The 19,894-nt window shown below is 35.1% G+C and overlaps 1 protein-coding gene across 5 annotated transcripts in view; it reads left to right on the top strand.

The window, feature by feature from the left end:
* Positions 1 to 18,881, top strand: part of LOC125658967 (zinc finger protein OZF-like) — a 31,385-nt gene extending 12,504 nt beyond the window's left edge. For all 5 annotated transcript variants that reach the window (XM_048890440.2, XM_048890442.2, XM_048890441.2 and 2 more), the window contains one exon: positions 444 to 18,881. In XM_048890440.2, the coding sequence (XP_048746397.1) occupies positions 444 to 1,160 (717 nt within the window). In that variant the 3' untranslated portion in view covers positions 1,161 to 18,881. The remainder of the gene's footprint in view (positions 1 to 443) is intronic.
* Positions 18,882 to 19,894: the final 1,013 nt, after the last annotated feature.

The following is a 19,894-nucleotide window of genomic DNA, read 5'->3' as shown; positions in this document are numbered from 1 at the left end:
ACTAAATTTAAGTACCAAAATATATCATTGACCCATTTGTTACTTTAAATGGAACAGCATATACACCCTTTGAAATTGACGACGCTCCATATTTGGTAATGATCACACAGGCAGGTGGTATTTTAAAAAAAACTAGTTCACAACAAACATGTATTCATTGTCTGATGAGAGCAATGTCAATTTCAAAAGAAATATAAGAAAAAAGATTCGATCAGTGAATATTCTCCTATGAGAGGAAAATAACCAAAATATTCTTGGATATAATGAAGTTTGGTTAAAACTAAATGTTTTTTGCTGGCCCTGGAGCTTCACCAATAACCATGTTTTATGGTACTGTATATGTTAACTGAAGGTTGCATTTGCAGTGAAACTTTTTTTTTCTAAATTCTGATGTTAAATGAAATTTGCATAGAGACTGTTTTTATAACTTTACACTTTAATAGGTGTGTGGGAAAGCTTTCTACCTGATTGCTGCTATGAAAACTCACCTAAGAACCCATTCAGGTGAGAGGATTTTCAAATGTGATATGTGTGACAAGGCATTCTGTGACTCGAGAAATCTGTGGGCTCACAGGAAAATCCACACCAATGAACGGGACCATCAGTGTGCTGTATGTGGTGTGGCCTTTAGGTGGAGCTGCAATCTAGTCCGACACATGAAGACAGTACACGAGGGAGTCAGAGAATTTGTGTGTAGCGTGTGTGGAAAGGCATTTGGACAGAAAGGTGCACTGACCGTGCACCTCCGAATCCACAGTGGAGAGCGTCCATTTTCTTGTGAGGAGTGTGGGAAAAGCTTCACTGACAAGAGCTCGCTGTATCACCATTTGGAGACGCATCAGAAAATTAAGCCGTTTCCCTGTCAGATCTGTGGACGGAGGTTTGGGCGGGGTTTTGTCTTAAAGCGCCACATGAATCGCCACGTAAGGAAGATGGTCAGTCGAGTGATGAACTCCACCAATGAGAAATGCAACGAGATTCTCATCCAAGATGCAGAGCCTGATTTGAATTTGTTGACAGAAGCAGAAGAAATGAGTGATGTGAACGATGATGAAGAAAATGATGAATATGATGAATTTGTAGGCGATGAAGATGTCGAAGAGGACCGTAAACAAAGCAACTTCGAATCTGCTTCCAAAAATGTTCTAGAATCTGATTAAAAAATTAAAGATGCTTCATAGTTATAAGTAGATTGAGCAGAGAATGATGGATGCCCAGATGACTTGCTAAATCTCATTTGCTTTTAATTACAAGCAAAGACAAACTTGGCAGCTCATATCAATTTCATTCCTAGCAGTTTTAAAGTGCCAGTAGCTGTGAAAGTAATGGCAATTTAACCTTGTTTTTCTTCAAAATATCTCAATGGCATGGGAATACATGTATACCCGGTATATTAATGACTATAATAAAAACATTTATTTTGTACAAAAAGAAGAGAATTAAACCTAGTAAAATTACTTAAGATAACCACTTTTAGTGTTAAGAAATATATAAGAAAGTATTGTCTAGCAAGACAATAACTATTCAATCACCACATCACATATTCATGTGCCCATTTTGAGGGTAAAAAGTGTTTGAAATCATTAAATTCTGGTGTTGTTACTGAAATATATAAATCGGGCAATTTTCATTGAATTAAATTTTTGGCAACAAAATGACAGCTAATGCCCCTTTAAGTTATATGCCCTAAATGACATTGACAATATTTTTAGAGCAAGTGATAAAGTTACTTTTTATCTATGGTGTTCACTATGATATATTTCAAAGAGGAGATCGATTTGTATAACTGACTTTACTGACGAAATTGATGATATCTGTTACTCTCCATTTTAAGTTATTCATCTGTATATTAAATCTTGTACAATATACTGCATATGTTGTTGATTATGAAACAAATTGATCAATTAGGGGGTGAGATCTAGAAAACTTAATTCACATAGTTTTCACCAATACACCCCCCCCCCCCCCCCAAATAAATATGATGAATGTTGAAACTAATTGATTAAAAACATACGAGTAAAAATAACACTCTGTATACCTTTTCTACTCTTTATTCATAGATAAAAGTGTACATTAAATCTATTAGTATTATTATTATGTGGCTTTTACCAGTCGCTTCTTTTTTCCACTGAAGCGTAATCGATGTCGGATGACAAAAACTTGAGGGAGATTTTACTCCCCCTCCCCTTAACTATTTGAATTTAGATTTTTATCTGACATCGATCTTTTGATCTTAACCCTAAACCACGACTTCAGGGACTTTAAGGGGAAATTTCAGATTATAAACATACCAATTTATTTGTATTTGAGCACAATTGGGGTTTCCATGCCATTCAGTAAATGACCTTTCAAACTCTTAACTGAGTTATTATTACCTATTTGTAAATGTTTTGATATTGCAAATAAGATGCATCTGTGAAACTCATCACAAGGAATTGATATGGAGAAGAATGATCAGTTACTTTTAAAGGAATACAAATGTGGAATATGAAAGCCCTATTACAATCCAATCAAAATATCATGGCCTATGTAAAAATTTTGGTACGAAAAGGTCTTGTCACAAAGAAAGCACACATTTATGTGAAATACGAAAGCTCCATCCATTCACAGTGATTTTTATACATCCGCTATTAGGATTATGATATGGCACTATCCGTGCTTCTGTCTGTCCGTCCAAGGTCATGTTTTCCGGACTTTTTTCTGTAACGGATGCATGTACAACTTTGAAATTTTGTCACAATTTTTCCCTCAAGAAGTGCGAGAGTGACTCTGCATTTCAGCTGGATTGGCCTACTTAAAAAGTAGGTCAGTTTTCCAGACTTTTTTGTTACAGATACAGATGTTGCCCTGAAATTTACACATTAACTTCCTCCAAGAGGAATATACTTTGCATTTCAACTGGTTTGGCCAACTTAAAAAGTAGGTCAAACAGTTTTCCAGACTTTTTTTGGTTACAGATACAGATGTTGCCCTGAAATTTTTAAGCTTTCTCCAAGAGGAATACGAGTTCAGATTGCATTTCAGCTGGATTGGCCAGTCCGTCCGTGACCTACATTATTTAAGATTAAAAGTAGATCAAACAGTTTTCCAGGCTTTTTTTTCATTATGGATATATAGGCATTGTCCTGAAAGATGGGTGAACTTGGTGAACAATAAGCCTGTATTCATGATTGGGCACCGGTTGCAAATCGTGAGTTTAAAATCTGCATTGATGGTACCCGTAGTTACAATAAATACAGTATCATACCAAAACGCTGTCCAAAATATTTAGAATTTAAAAAACCCCAAATATATGGATCATATTGTTTCTGTCCCATTTGTATTTGCTGGGAAATCTAACAAATTTGTGTTCTGTAACTGTAAAATTGGCCTCAGAGTTGTACCAAAAGAGGCGAGAACTGATGCCTTTATTATATTCGGTATACTAGTACCAGTAGGTTTTAAATGCTGTTCAAAAACATTTGTTGGATAAAAACTGAATCCAAATCAAAGCATTAATACTGCGCACCATACAGAAAACGCTATTCCACATTTAATTTACATCACAAAACGCGAGGTTTCTCACTCGCATCAGTTAATTTGTTAATGGAAATGTGGAGCACGTACTGTTGGATGTTGTAAGCATGTATGCAGTGTCATTTGGTACCTTAGGTACTCCAGGCACCAGTGTGATTATGTGAGCGTTAAAAGCCGTTTAATGTCTGATATACATGATATTGCCTGTGAATGATGATTTTAATTAAATTTTCTTCTTTGAAGTCACACACTTGATTTGCTTTGTTTTTGTACTGTGCCTTTGAGCAACTTTTTGATTGTTGCAAGATTGCATGCTAGGAGTAAAACTTAGCATAAAATGCCAGAGACAAATAATTGTGGGAAGTCTAATAATTCACAAGAAAAAAATAGATAGGAGAGAAATTGGAATTCGAACCAGATATGCAATCCAAGTCTGTCCCAAAACTTATTGAGACGGCCCCTATACAACCTTGGCTATTCATCCCATGATTAATTTTTGAATTTCAAGCTATCTAAAGTCACCCGTCGTGGACATGTAAACTTTCTTGATAATATGACAAAAGTTTTACACAAGAAAGTCAAGTTTTTTTCAGAGTGGGTCAAGTCTCCATACTTACAAAACATATTACACCTGAACATGTACTAACATTTTTTAATCAATCTTCGCCGATTCCATATGAAAATCTGCTTGGGAAAGTCAAATTTACTGTTATTTTGCGAGTTTTTTGCATTTGAATAGGATTTTTTCATTTGAAATGGGCACATCGAAAGAGCATTTCTGGAAACTATGGATTGATTGCTTTAACTATAGAATGCAAATGTTTCTTTTTCAAGAGAGCTTCAATTTTAAATTTGATATTTACTTTGCGAGTTCGTCGGCTCGATAAAGTCACCCATCTTCTTTAGTCAAAGGCTTCCTCTTGGAGTTCAGTTTCCATTTCAGCTGGATTGAGACACAGGGGCTAAGCCCGTGTGGATTGAGGGGCCTCCGTGGCCGAGTGGTTAGAGCATCGCCCTCAAAATCACACAGGCCTCACCTCTGCTTGGTGCGGGTTCGAATCCCGCTCACGCTGGCAAGTGAGGAAGTTTCCCAGTTTACTTGCAGAGGGTCAGTGGTCTCTTCCCGGGCACAATGTATCTGGGTTCTCTCTACCACCAATAAAAACTGGGCGCCACCAGATAACTGAAAAATTGTTGAGAGTGGCGGAAAACATCAATCTCAGCTGGATTGGTCCATCCTTCACCTACTTCAGGTCTCAAAATATGTCAAAGTTTTCCAGGCTTTTTTTTTCCTTCCAAACACGGATAAAGATATTGCCATATTTCTTCAGACTTCCTCTTGGAGGAATTAAAAGTGGAGTTAGCATTTCAGCTGGATTGGTGCACTATGACCTACCTTAGGGGTAGAAGTAGGTCACAGTTTACCAGATTTTTTTCCCAATATGGTTTACAGGTATTGTTCTAAATTTTGTCACAACCACTTTCTCAAATATATTATCAGTTCACATTTCAACTTAATATGGTGCACCATGACCTTTTTTAAAACTAAAAGTAGAGCAAATGTTGTTATGGACTTTTATCATAGATATTGCACCGACATCTTGTCACAACCTCCCTCTAAGGGCACCTGTATTCAGACCTAGATTGGGTGCAGAAAAACCAGATCCAATTCTGGCTTCAAGTTTTAGCAGGCTGACCAAAATCCACTGAAAAAGTGAAATTCTTCAAAATCATTGATCATCCAATAGAAAATCTTTAATCCTAACCCTTGAACCCTATGGCCTTGTTACTGTAGGATCTACAAGATCACTCAATGTCTTCACTAAATCAGTTTCCTAGACATACAAGTACATGCACTTCAAAATGGCCATTTGGTCAGTTCAGTACGATAATTAAATACCCATATCCATGGAGAGAATCTGAAAACACTTTCAATATTCATGCAACCAAGACTCAACCTTCTGTAATCAAGGCAACTTTCATATTTCATTAAATGGGCATTTTAAGTTTCTAATCGTGAAAATGTCGCACATTTAAATGTGATATGAAAGGCAACATCCTTGAAAAAAGACGTGAACCATGGTTGCATGCAGCAATACAGAAAACCAACTACATAAAAACATTTTAATTTCATTTTATTTTTCAAATCTTTCCAAGTTTCACAATATACACTTCCAATTTAAAAACTTGTTTTTTATTCACCAAAATATTTTTTATTACCATTTTGACAGTTGTAACTAATTCTTTAATCCTAAATTAATGTTATTTATCATAACAATTTAATATTTGGATTATTAAGAATAAATCACTTATCCTAGATGGAATTTACAATGTATTCAAGATTTTGGAAATTTTAATTGCGCGAAAATCTCTTCATCATTACAACATCAGATCTAGAGTTTCATTTCATAAAACACTCATAAAATTATTTACAAATCACCCAAATTTTTTATAGAATTAATCACAAAATTTAGATTGACAATTAAGGCACACCAAATAGTGGTCAGCTGTTAGCTGCGAGCCGGCCACCCAACCCTAACTCCCCTCATGTAGAGAGGAGGGGGAGGTGAGATTTTCCCATTGCTCTGACCAGCTGTCGGCAAGTGTTTTCTCACTTTCTGACCATGCCAATTTAGAAGGGCCACATCATGCTTATCTAGTATACATATTTATCTTGCCAGGCACATATACTATCCTTGTTCCCCTTCATACGCCATAATCTGCAAACAGAAAACCTAGACCTTTCCACAGGTCTACATACCACACAACATAATATACAGTGAACAGAGCAATCAAGAGAAACTAAATTAGTTTTAAAGCAGAGAGAAATAATCCAATTAATGACCATTACACAATGTTATGATAACGGGCAGTAACCAGGAACATAAATGCTGTTTTAAGACCAACATGGCTACTTGAATCACCATGCTACACATTACAAACTTGAATGACCCTGTATGATATACATGTAAATTAACTTACAGATGCCAAAGCAGAGAAAACCTGTTAAAATAACAAACAAAAACACAAACCCGTGTTCAACTGATCACAGGACAATTCAACAAGAACTGCCAACAAAAATTTTGTTTACCATTGATAGTATTAAGCTTAAATGCATAGATAAGTGTAATGTATGACTCGCTTTTACCTCAAACTGTTTACGATTCAATTTTGATAAAAAATAAGTTATATGCAAGTCTAGTAGACTACATTAAACTGAACACAAAAAATGTGTTAAATGTTAATTACATCGTAGGGGTAAAGATAGCAGACTATATCATCCACACAGTGCCACTTTCAGAAAGCCCCAAGTCCAGAGCTAGTGCTGCATACAATTAGCATGTAAAGAAAGGACAAAATTAAATAACTTTCATGCTTCAACATTATCTAGATGTCCAAGTGGTAACTACTACACTTAATACTTAGAAACACATTTTAGTAGGGGTTACAAATATTTTGGCTATGCATCAACACGACAAAGAAATTACACCTTAGGATGTGCGCAGAAATATTACTGAAAATTTAGTATACAAAAGAAATGGAATACCACATGAAGGCAGTGAGGGTTACTTAGTGACCATTAACCACTGCTAATTTTCATATATAAACATTACTTGGTATATACAACAAAAAGAAACACACAATAAAAATTACACAGCATATTAAATATCACAAAGAATACCACATTGAGGCAGGGAAGGTTATTTAGTGTCTGCTAATAGCTGCTAATTTTCTTCTCATGCCAAATCAATCATCTTCACACTGGTACATAAGAGGAGAAAACAAAACCCAACCAAGTACATGTTGAATTAAAGTTACAATAGCTAGGATAACTTGCTACTTCACACAAATCTTGGATTATTGCATAGTATGCAGATAGGCAATATTAACATAATTAAAATAGTGTTGCTGCCAGAAAATTGCGACAACTAGGAAAGAACCAATTTCGTGACAATTGAGGAAGTTTGAAATGCCAACACAGCAAGTCTTGGTTACAATAGCAGATTATATGAAACTATGAAAATCAAATTTATGGCATGCAAATTACCACACTTCACCATCAGTTATATTCAATATATCCCAAGTTTTCTATAATTTACATGAAATGGTGCATGCTTCCAATAGATAGCCTTCTCTACAAATAAAAGTAAAACTCTACATCTGTGATATTGCTATAAAGCTTCCACATCTTTGATCAACAAACAAGGTGAAGTATAAAAAACAATACTTTGCAGAAAATCTGCGTTATTTCAAATCTAAAGCCTACTATGGTACAGAATCATACACAATATAAAAATGGGTAGCAAGAAATACCTTCCTTTTTTTCAAAATACAAATTGTGCACCGACTGCAAGGCATAACACTGATAAGCATCTCTTATATGCACCTTTCCATCACTTCATCCTATAGGTAAAAAGAGCCCCAACCCCCTATACACAAAGAACAAAGCAGCTATGCAGATAATTTAACACAGTACAATACTTGTTAAAAAGTTTCAACTAACATAATTTAACATTAAAAAATTTATGACTAAAGCACATTAAGATGGGTGATTTTCTTACTGGATGGATTATTGCATGGTTTACTCCTTTGATGATTCAAGAAAAACGGCCCTTCTTCAAATCAAGAATTTTTTTTCTTCTACCAGTTTTCCTGAAAATACTGCAGATATTACCCCCCCCCTTCCAATGCCTATTCATTCTGGCAAAACTGCATAGATTCTCTATTGATGGAATTTTCATGTTGAAGATGTTTATTTGCATAGCAAGTAGTAGTTCCTACTCGATTTCATTACACAATGGCACAACACTGGCATCCACGAATCTTATCCAAATTCAGCAATCCTATAGAAATCCATTTTATAAAAGAAATTTCTCCAAAGAATTAATCCAATGAAAACCTGCAAGGAAGCAAACAGGTTTTTGGACAACAATCCACGTCGATTTTCATATTTACTCTTCAAAATTGAATGTATACCCTGCAAAAACTTTAATCTTCAAATGGCAACAATATGCAATAGCAATATCAAAATTCTTTATGATGTGTATGCTTTTAGATACATATCTTTCTGCAAGTAAAATTTACTACCATCATTCACTCAATGTAAATCCAGCAAGGATATTGGTCGGCATTTTTTCTCTCGTTAAATTCTTTAAAATGGACTTTAGTAAGGAGGCAACACAGCATTTCTTTACAAAGCTGCATTAGCAGGGATTTATCATGGTACTCGGAATTCTTATCTGAAACATTAATGCACAATCTTCTCCCAAGCACATATAAATTTTTCACACCCAAGCAGTATGTTTAGCATCAGAATTTGTATCAGCTGATATTTTCCCTTTTTTCACCTTTACACTTCCATGAAAAATTTGGCAACTTGCTGTCAATTCAAAAAGTTAAAGAAAAGAATCCTACTAATCTTATGAATTGGAACTCTCCAATGATTTCATTTGATCATCGCAGCTGGTCTACAGCACTGTACTTGCTTTCTCCAACCCGAGCTCGACTCTTTACTTCCTCAGTAACCTATAAACTCTGAAACTTGATAGGCATTGTTAGGTATCCCCTACCCCTTCAGAATTTCAAGTTTACAGATAATTTATTTATTTCCTATGCTACGCCACACACAATGAAGATTGTTACATTTAAATACCTGAGAAACGTATTGTAGTGAACTTGCCAATTGAATATTTGATGCTTTAAATTTCAATCTGCAATTTGGAGCCCTTCAAAAATCCTACATCAAAAGTTTCCATGTCAACATCAGCTTTAGTTGTGACGCGCAAGCTGGAACTTGGACTGGATTCTGTTTTCGGGTAGCACTAGCATAAATTCTGAAACTTAGTAAAAATAGCACATCTCTCCCCCCTTCATTACAAATTGAATCTCGACAAGCATTCATTTCTGAAAAATAAAATGGAACACTCCCTACTTCAACATCAAATGTTCTTCTTACTGTTGAGCTCTGCAGAAATCCACTACTGGGCTTTCTTTCAACACTGCTTTATTTACTGACTGTCATACCTAAATTCTGAAACTTGACAGACATGGTTAGGTCCACAAGCCCCCTACATCAAGATTAAAGTCCAAGGTTTCCTGTTTCAATATCAAAGCTGAAAATACAGATCCTGTGAAGTGTTGCATCTTAAATCTAGCATCATGGACAACTTTTAATATGGAAACACTGACAATCTTTAGATTTTTCTTTTAAAATGTCTCGGTCAAATAAATACTTCTACAATCCTAATGTACTGCAGTTTTCTTGTTGATCTAAATTTTCTTTTAAAGTGTTTCTGCATTAAGGAAGATGCTTTTAATGCTGTAACTTGGATGGGATTCATCATTTTCAAAATGAGGCTAAACTTCTACAATACATGAAAATATTTTCCTTTCCGTCCATTGTACGACATGCAATTTTTGCCTTCGGGTAAAAAAAACAACCAAAGAAAATCTTCTATTTGAAAAATCACACGTCTTTAAGTTTTCTTACTGGATCCCGCAGTGCACTTCAATGACCCATCTTTGGATTTTTCACACCTGTAGAAATTTCTTAATTGCATCACCTAATGTACATGTTTAAAATTCCCCCTCAGTTGTGAGATTACGTTTGGCAGTTGCTTTGCTTAATGATGGAACTTGGACTGCTTTCACTATTTTGAAGTACGGCAAAGAGCTGGACCCTGAAAACTTTATAAAAGTTGTAAGATTCCCCCTCCCCCATAACACAAATCTCACTGCAATTCTGATGACATGGAAAAAACTGGGAATCTCTTACTTGCAGCAATTTAATTCATCTTCCAAGTTTTCAAGAATCCTACTGAAAATGGATTTAGAACACTCATTGGTAAATTGAATATGCAGCACAGGACTTTGGCTGGATCCTATAGGGTCTTGCAAAACTTCAATCTGAAACTTGTGAAATGTTGGGTATCAAGTTCCCTCCCCCCAATCAAAGTTCAAGTGAAGCGCATCAACAAATCCTTTCTAACTTAAAATAACTTGCCCTTCAGTAATCCCGTCTTTCTTTTCAAAATTCCCTACAAATGGTAAACATCTTAACGCTGGTTAGGAAATAGTGCACTTGCATGTGGATCATTCTTTCATGAATCTTGGACAGCATTCGTCACCTCAAGCCTTATACAATCCCCATCTTAAAATCAAAGCTGGATACAAAACTTTGCAAGTTTAAGTTTTTCCCTATGAAGTAGCACATCATGCAATCTTCGACTTCCATTGGAAAGAAAATGGAATTGGTTCAAAATCCTTTCTACTGAAAATTCACTCAAGGAGAACACCAATGATCAGATCTTTGAAATTTTTCAACAGGTCCGTGTCCAAACTTTTGCCAAATTCTTTTGGATTGTTTCAAGCTTGAATTTCTGAAACTTAATGGACATGCATTAGATTCCCCCCTCCCCCCCAAAAGGTCTACAATTACATAAAATACTTTAACTCGATGCAATAGATTTTACTTGCCCTATATCTCATGTTTTAAATGCTCTTCTTAAAAAAATTGCTTTCTTTCAAAATTGCTTGCAAAAAGTTAAGCTTCTGAATCCCGTCTTTCGAAACTGAGCTGATGGAACTTGGGACTGCTTTCACTATTTTGAAGACTCGAGTACTGCAAAGGGCTGGACCCTGAAAACTTCATTAGTTGTTAAAATTCACCCTCCCACCATTTAATACATAACCAATCACTTTACCATTCTGATGACATGGAAAATGCAGAACCGGGAATCTCTTACTTGAAAAGCTTAAATTCATTGGCACGTCCTTGGGAAAAATCGATTTAAAGTACTCCATTAATCCTATAGATCTAAGGATTTGCAACATTATCCAACACAGGAACTTCTGCAGGATCTCAAGGTCTTGCACAAATTCTGAAACTACTGAGGCATGGTTTGATTTTCCCCTCCCCCAAATACAATTCAGTTGACTGCATGCAAATACATTCGAGGATGAAAAGAAATCAATTTTTCTACATATCCCTACAGGAAAATGTTATGGAAGACAAACTGCTATTAAGGAAATATCTTCTCTTCCGCAAAATTCTTGATAAATTCCACTTCAACAATCCTATCTGAGGTTTTCTCTTTGATCTCTGCTAATCTAGAATTTGAATCCTTCAAATTGAAAGCTGCTGTAATGTTTGAATTCTGGGCTGGTGGTTCCACTGTTTAAGGTCTTGAGCTGGACTCTGAAAGTCAGTAATTATTTACAATATTCCCCTCCCCCCATTACAACAGTACATATAATGTACATTGATCTTCTAAATGGAAAACACATGGCCTAAATAAATTCATTCTTGCTGTAGTCATTTTCTCAACTTTTAACAATACCACTGAAAAATCAATCTGGGACAGTCCCACGATGGAGTTGGTGGCTTTTCAAAGCTGTAGATTGGAGGAACCATTACTGGTATACTTCACTGGTCCTATTAACTTTTTTTTGCAGAATTCTTCTACGTCTCGCCAAACCTTAGATCTGAAACTTCATGAACACAGTTAAGTGTCCCCCCCTCCCCCTTTATCCACATTTCTTATCACCTTATTGTATATTTTAGGTAGCAGTTATCCTTTTGTGAAATGGAAATGTGTAACTTGCCGATTTGGAAACCTGAAGGTAACCGTCAATCTTCAAACAAAATTCCATGTAAACTGGAACACTCAAGAATCCTATTGTGGGAATTGGCGACCCCTTCTGTGCTTGCACAAAGAATTTGCTTTCAGATGGAATTTATGCTGGATTCACCGTTTTCCGGAAGGAAAGACTTGGACTCTGAAAACTCAGATATCGTTTAAGATTTTACCCCCCCCCCCCCCCCCCCCTTTAATGTTGACATATATACAATTGTTCAAATCAGAAATGGATTCTCAATTAACAAAATTATAGACTCATTTTGTATAAAACACTTGCCATACAGGATTTTCGGTCAAACCTCTACATGAGGACTGTCGCACTTCAAGAGATTGGTCATAAAAAAGGATCACCAAAAGTCATGAACTCTTCAAACTCTGAAACTTGGCAGACTTCTTCAAGTGCCCACCCCTCCCTTCATACTCAAATGACGAAAGCTGTCAATACCGTTCAAGTTAAATCCATATTAGAGATGCAGCTTGCTGAGTGCTTGGGTATTTGATTTCATCAGTCATGGGATCCAATTAAAAATGCCATATCTGAAAAGGAGCCTTCAAAATTGCCCTACCTAAACTTAATTAATATTCCCTCAGGTTATAGAGTGCTTATCAACAATTTATACATCTACATATGAAGATATTAAGCTGAAGTGATGCTAGCAATATTAGAAAGAAAACTGTAAAACAAAAACTTGCACTACTGCTATTTCAGGGTGGTTGTCAGGAATAGACGAAGCACCTGTATGTTTGGGTCTTTAGAAAAATCAGCAGGAATTGAAAAAGAAGTCGGTGGCGACCTGTTAATGCAAAACAAGTTAGCAAAAACCTTCCCCCCATTCATGTTAAGCTAAAATCAAGTGTACTATGTACATGTAAAAGGTCATGCAAGTATTGAACAGTATAGCAAATTTAAATCAATGCGAAACAACACCAGTGAATATATAAAGAAACAAATTCGAATACTTCAGAACTGTTAAGAATGCATTGTATTTCTTCTAATTATAATAAAAGCTATAGATCTAGCTACATGTTTATTCATTTGCAGGTCAAAAGGTCAATACTGTTAATTCCATCTTACATAATATAGTATGCAGTAGTACATGAACAATTGAACGCTACATTAAACAGTTGGGGGGAGAAAGAATCATCTAAAACTTGTAAATAAGAAAGCGCAGCTTACACTAGAGCGTTGCATCAAAATTCCATTTACCAACACTTTTATCATACTTTCGGAATTCTTCAATAGTCGATTACACAACACAATCAGGATATTCTACTGTGCAACCAAGGCAATCAAAAGTGTCGCTTGACAAGATCCAAAGATGTCAACAAGGCATACTGAAAAACTTGTACATTTCCCACCCCAACATGTAACTTCCAACATCAATTGTCAAAAATATAGTGTACACACAAGTCATCACTAAAATACTTTTGAAGTTTTCACAAATGAAAAACAACAACGAAACAAGTGGTTAACTTACGCAGCCTTTTCAAATTGCAGCAGTTCCATTAGGTCAGAAGAGAAATGCAGATACCTTTCTTGGGATAACTTTCTTGTATAGTCACAAAAAAACACTTTCTACTGGAAGCCTAAAAAACTGCATTTGCACACACCCAAACAACATGTCTTATCACATTTGAATCTTTAAAAAGATAAGTGAACAAAGGAAAGGAGATAATGCACCTAACATATCTGAAAAATATTTTTTAATGAAGTTCAACAAATACTTTGTGATGTAAATGTAATTATAAACCACAATAAAAAGGTTTTTTTTACCAGGAGCAAGTAGAAGCATCAATCAAATCAATTTACAGGCACATGGTTCAATCTCAAGCGTTACAAATCTGAAACACAACTCCGTTAAATTTTACACGCCCACCCCAACCATGCAAAATATACATGTCAACAAGTTCAAAATGATAACAATTTTGAAAATCCCCAGTTTACAAATTGAATCATTCTTGATAATATATGCATAATGTTAAATTATTCATACATTTCTGATTTTCAAAATGGGCTCATGAAAAGAAGCAAAATATACAAGATACAAGAATTACAAAATCATCATATACAGAGAAAAAATACAATAGCCTACCAGCAAGCAGACCACCAATGGTAGGGAGAAAGAGCTTTCAACGCTTTTACTTTTGGACCCAACACATGACAGGAACACTGGGCATACACACCAGCTTGAAGCATGGTATTACAGCAGCATCAGATTTCAATAGTCAAGGTTGTAGGCTGGGATATAGGAGCTGCAAAAATATTTCTCCAACCCCCTCGTATGTAATTTTCAAATTTAAGAGTGGTCAAACAAGAAACAGTCAACTACAACAGTATCAACTCAATAATATTTCTTAACAAATAAATTATTTTAAATAAAAAAGGACATTTGAAGGTACATTTAGACAAGTAGCAAACACCATACCAATCTTTATGCATACAAGTCACTTTCCAAACTTTCGGTCACTTAAATGGGTCAATGTAAACAAGGATTCTACTACTTTCCATTGGATGAATTCAGTTTTGGTCTTCATTTGTGGACCAGATGTGCCTGAAATAAGCCGATTAGCACTACCCTCTCCCCATGCATCCAATGATTGTCACTCAAGTAATTGATATTTTTTAATAAACAAGATATTTAAAGCAACCAAATGTTTCCTTGCACAATTTAAGGGATAAAATTTATACTATGGGTGGACTTCACTCACGGTTAGGACAATCAAATTCCAATTCCACCATCAGTTAAATTACATGCACTTTGTAGACAAGAGGACTCCTAAAATAACTCCACTTTCTGATGTGTGAATGGCAACACTCGTTTGTTGGAAAACAGCAAGTTTCGACAATACTGAAACTAAAATTTATCAAAACTATCCCTCCCCACACTTCATTTCAACCTGCTCTCCCAAATTCAAAGACAATTTTAGTGATGTCATATATTCCCATTTTAAAGTAGATTTTTCATTCTATTTTCTGTTATCTTAAGTTTTCACAAATGAAAAACAACAACGAAACAAGTGGGTAACTTACGCAGCCTTTTCAAATTGCAGCAGTTCCATTAAGTCAGAAGAGAAATGCAGATACCTTTCTTGGGATAACTTTCTTGTATAGTCAAAAAAAAACAAACACTTTCTACTGGAAGCCTAAAAAACTGCATTTGCACACACCCAAACAACATGACTTATCACATTTGAATCTTTATAAAGATAAGTGAACAAAGGAAAGGAGATAATGCACTTAACATATCTGAAAAATATTTTTTAATGAAGTTCAACAAATACTTCGTGATGCAAATGTAATTATAAACCACAATAAAAAGTTTTTTTTACCAGAAGTAGAAGCATCAATCAAATCAATTTACAGGCACATGGTTCAATCTCAAGTGTTACAAATCTGAAACACAACTCCGTTAAATTTTACACGCCCACCCCAACCATGCAAAATATACATGTCAACAAGTTCAAAATGATAACAATTTTGAAAATCCCCAGTTTACAAATTGAATCATTCTTGATAATATATGCATAATGTTAAATTATTCATACATTTCTGATTTTCAAAATGGGCTCATGAAAAGAAGCAAAATATACAAGAATTACAAAATCATCATATACAGAGAAAAAATACAATAGCCTACCAGCAAACAGACCACCAACGGTAGGGAGAAAGCTTTCAATGCTTTTACTTTTGGACCCAAAACACGACAGGAACACTGGGCATACACACCAGCTTGAAGCATGGTTTTACAGCAGCATCAGATTTCAATAGTCAAGGTTGTAGGCTGGGGTATAGGAGCTGCAAAAATATTTCTCCAACCCCCTCGAATGCAATTTTCAAATTTAAGAGTGGTCAAACAAGAAACAGTCAACTACAAAAGTATCAACTTCAATAAAATTTCTTAACAAATAATTTTAAATAAAAAAAGGACATATGAAGGAACATTTAGACAAGTAGCAAACACCATACCAATCTTTATGCATACAAGTCACTTTCCAAACTTTCGGTCACTTAAATGGGTCAATGTAGACAAGGATTCTATTACTATCCATTGGATGAATTCAGTTTTGGTCTTCATTTGTGGACCAGATGTGCCTGAAATAAGCTGATTAGCACTACCCTCTCTACCAATGCATCCAATGATTGTCACTCAAGTAATTGATATTTTTTAATAAACAAGATATTTAAAGCAACCAAATATTTCCTTGCACAATTTAAGGGAAAAAATTTATACTATGGGTGGACTTCACTCACGGTTAGGACAATCAAATTCCAATTCCACCATCAGTTAAATTACATGCACTTTGTAGGCAAGAGCACTCCTAAAATAACTCCACTTTCTGATGTGTGAATGGCAACACTCATTTGTTGGAAAACAGCAAGTTCCGACAATACTGAAACTAAAATTTATCAAAACTATCCCTCCCCCCTTCATTTCAACCTGCTCTCCCAAATTCAAAGACAAATGCAATTTTAGTGATGTCATATATTCCCATTTTTAAGTAGATTTTTCATTCTATTTTCTGTTATTTTAAAGTCAAATGAGGAAATTACATGTTCAAGATCTAAGAGTTTAGCAAATTAATCCAACATAATTACGTATCTCGGATCAAATGATCATCACATCTTGAGCACTTCTTTTTTCGCTTTTCCAGCAACTTTTCGACGAAGACTCCTGAAAAGGACTTGTTATGTATTGAACTTTCCCCCCCCCCCCCCCCCCCCCAAATTTTTATCTCAAGAGCACAATTCAGATTTGCTTACCACACTCTGGCAAAATAACACGTTCGAAACAGCAAGTCAGCGACTGCTTAATTAAATCATGGTAAACCTTCAATAGTAATGGGCACCTCTTCTAGGCATCTTGCGTTTAGTCACCGCAATTCATTAGCATTCTAAACATTTACACTTCATCTGTTTCACATCACCAAGCTTCTTACTTCACTTTTAAGAACACCTAGAATACAATAAAAACATATCCCTTTCCTACACCCCCCCCCCCCCAGCTAATTAATTTCCAATTAGTGTCAACACTTGACACCAGATGAATTCTCTAAAATATTAACACCCTCACCCCAAAATTGAAGCATTATCTAAGTTTTCTCTACTCAGGAAAGTTACTCTTGTTAAAACCAATTATCTGCAATTTTCATTCCAATTTTGAATTAGCAATCCTATTGCCAAAACATTTTCCTGAATTTCTAACAGAAAGTTAACCGAAACATGTGTCCTTAATATTGAATCAATTAAGATACAAATTTTACCACACTTCACAATCTTTCATCATCACGAAATTCATCCTCCTTAAATACATTTCCTACACCTCACAATGTACACAAAACGCAACTTACATTATAAGGGCTTGCATCATGGCTACTTGAATCACCATGTCCATCTTTCTCTTTAAAAATCATTTGTCTTATTTAGAACGCCCTTTGTGTGCATTTACTGACCTGTTATTTATATTTGAACTCTTCGCAACACATCAATTCACCATTTATTTTTTTTGACAGTTGCTCAACTTACATTTCTTTTCAGGTTTCTCCGAGCATTATTTTTTTTTAAGATACCACAATACCTTTACAATTTTTCCTCTTAGTCACGGATCACTTTTTGCTTGCATTCATTTAGTATATACCTTGGCGCACGCTTCGGATAACTTTCTATCCTGGAAATGTTTCACATACATACCGGTTTTTACATAACTTGAAATCATTTGCAATAGAATTTCTTTTCGGTCTCGTTTTGTTTTGCATTTCTGTACCACTCCTTTTGATACTTTTACTTCATGCTTTGGACTTCTGACGTTCATAGAGAAGTATCTGAAACTTGCTCATTAGGAAAGCATAGCAAAGAAATTGGAAGGACACGATAGTATTTTTCAAAATTTAAAGCTATGACGTTACAGCCAAATACAGCAATACGTAGTCTGCCTTTTTCCCCCTAAATATTCATTTATGCAACATTTGTTTTACTTATTTGCTTGCCTGTCCTAGCTGATCTTCAGTCTGTTATTTCATCAGCTCTTGGTTGACATTCATTTCTGAAAATGTACCTTTAAGGCATTTTCGAACACAAGTATAAAGAACAAATTTGGCTTTTACCAAATATGGAAACTTTCAGCAGAAGCTTTTATACTTAATATTGTGATTAAAGACAATGTGGCCTTCCTCATGCAAATTTGCAATTACCACGTGAACGGTAACAATCAACATACTCGTACTTTGAGCATACTTGCTTTAAACCACCAACAGGAATTTTCTCCGTTCTTTATATGTCTATGTTCACTGAAAAAATTAGCATGGCAATGAAAAGTTTAATGGCTGCCCCATACGGAGCAGCCGTGCATTTCAGACCATTCAACCCATTACTAACACATCACAAAACCTCTTTAAAAAATCAGCAATTTATTAAATTAAATAAAATATTCGCAAAACAAAAACAAATTCATGAAGCTGAAGTCCTAATTTAAAAATATCCACTACGTCAGCCATATTTACGTCACTTGAAATGAAGCCCGCCATCTTGAAAACCTCAATTCAGCCGATATTTTCCATTGTAGCAAGAACAGAATTACTTAAATGAATCTTAGAAACTCAACAATGTACCACGACACTTAAAAGACGAGTTACTTATCTGAAGAAGCCCGTAAACCCCTTCAAGACAATAGACACACACACTCCCTAAACCGGCACAGCCCTCTCCTTCCAAAAAAAATCCTTCTGCGCACTCAAAATTGGCGACACCAGGTTATATACGAATGCATAGCGTATTAATATATAGGAAGCGTAAAACATAGTTCTTAAGTTCGTTGCTACAATCTACACATCTCAAATTCTATATGTAAACACTGTATTTAAAATTTGTAATTGACTATATATTAAACTTGACCGATTTTAAACTTTTGGGATATATTTCGCTAATGAAGTTGATTAAATATAGAACTCTGACGTAGGGCGAATGATTTTTTGTGTTCTTAGGCACTTTGTTTACTAACGTATGGCATACGAACATAACCAGTATCAACCGGTTTGACTTCCGTGTGTTTTGTCGAGTAATCTTTTTCTATATTTAGATAGGTTTTGGGGTACTAAAATCCCGAGTACATTACGATACCAAAATATACATCGGGTTGACATATATAAAAGATTAAACTGACAAGAAAAATTTTCTATGAATAAATTGCATAAAATATAGAGATTTATGAACAATATATCGTATGCTTCATGCGGCTTAATTATTCCGTTATAAATTACCATTTCTCTTTCAATTCATTTGTTTCTCTTTCATATGTACATGTCTATATCAACATTTTAACAAAACATGTGCCCTAATTAATATCAATATTATTTACGAAATTAAAATATCACCATCATGCTATTATATACCAGACATGACTAATCGATCAGATCAGTAATCGATCACTAATCGATAGTAATCGTATATGGTATATAGCATCTAACATCAGGACGTTGCAGGCAACGCTCCACAGTAAAATCCCCGATTTTCTCGTAGAGCGTTGCAAATAACAGGAGTATATAGAATAGAATATGATTTATTTCCAAATTAGGGCCCTCTCGGGCATACAGCATACATGATTGTTAACATTTCAATGTGCAATGACGATAAAAAGAAAAACAAAACAAAACAAGAGTAAAATCTGCACTATTAGTATGAGCAATGTTCATACATGAGACATTTGAACATGATAATACTTATTTGTATTATATGTAAGTACCAC

This window comes from Ostrea edulis, chromosome 9 (genome assembly GCF_947568905.1).
Source record: "Ostrea edulis chromosome 9, xbOstEdul1.1, whole genome shotgun sequence".
Lineage (NCBI taxonomy): Eukaryota > Metazoa > Mollusca > Bivalvia > Ostreida > Ostreidae > Ostrea > Ostrea edulis.
This window is presented reverse-complemented; position numbering and strand designations above follow the sequence as displayed.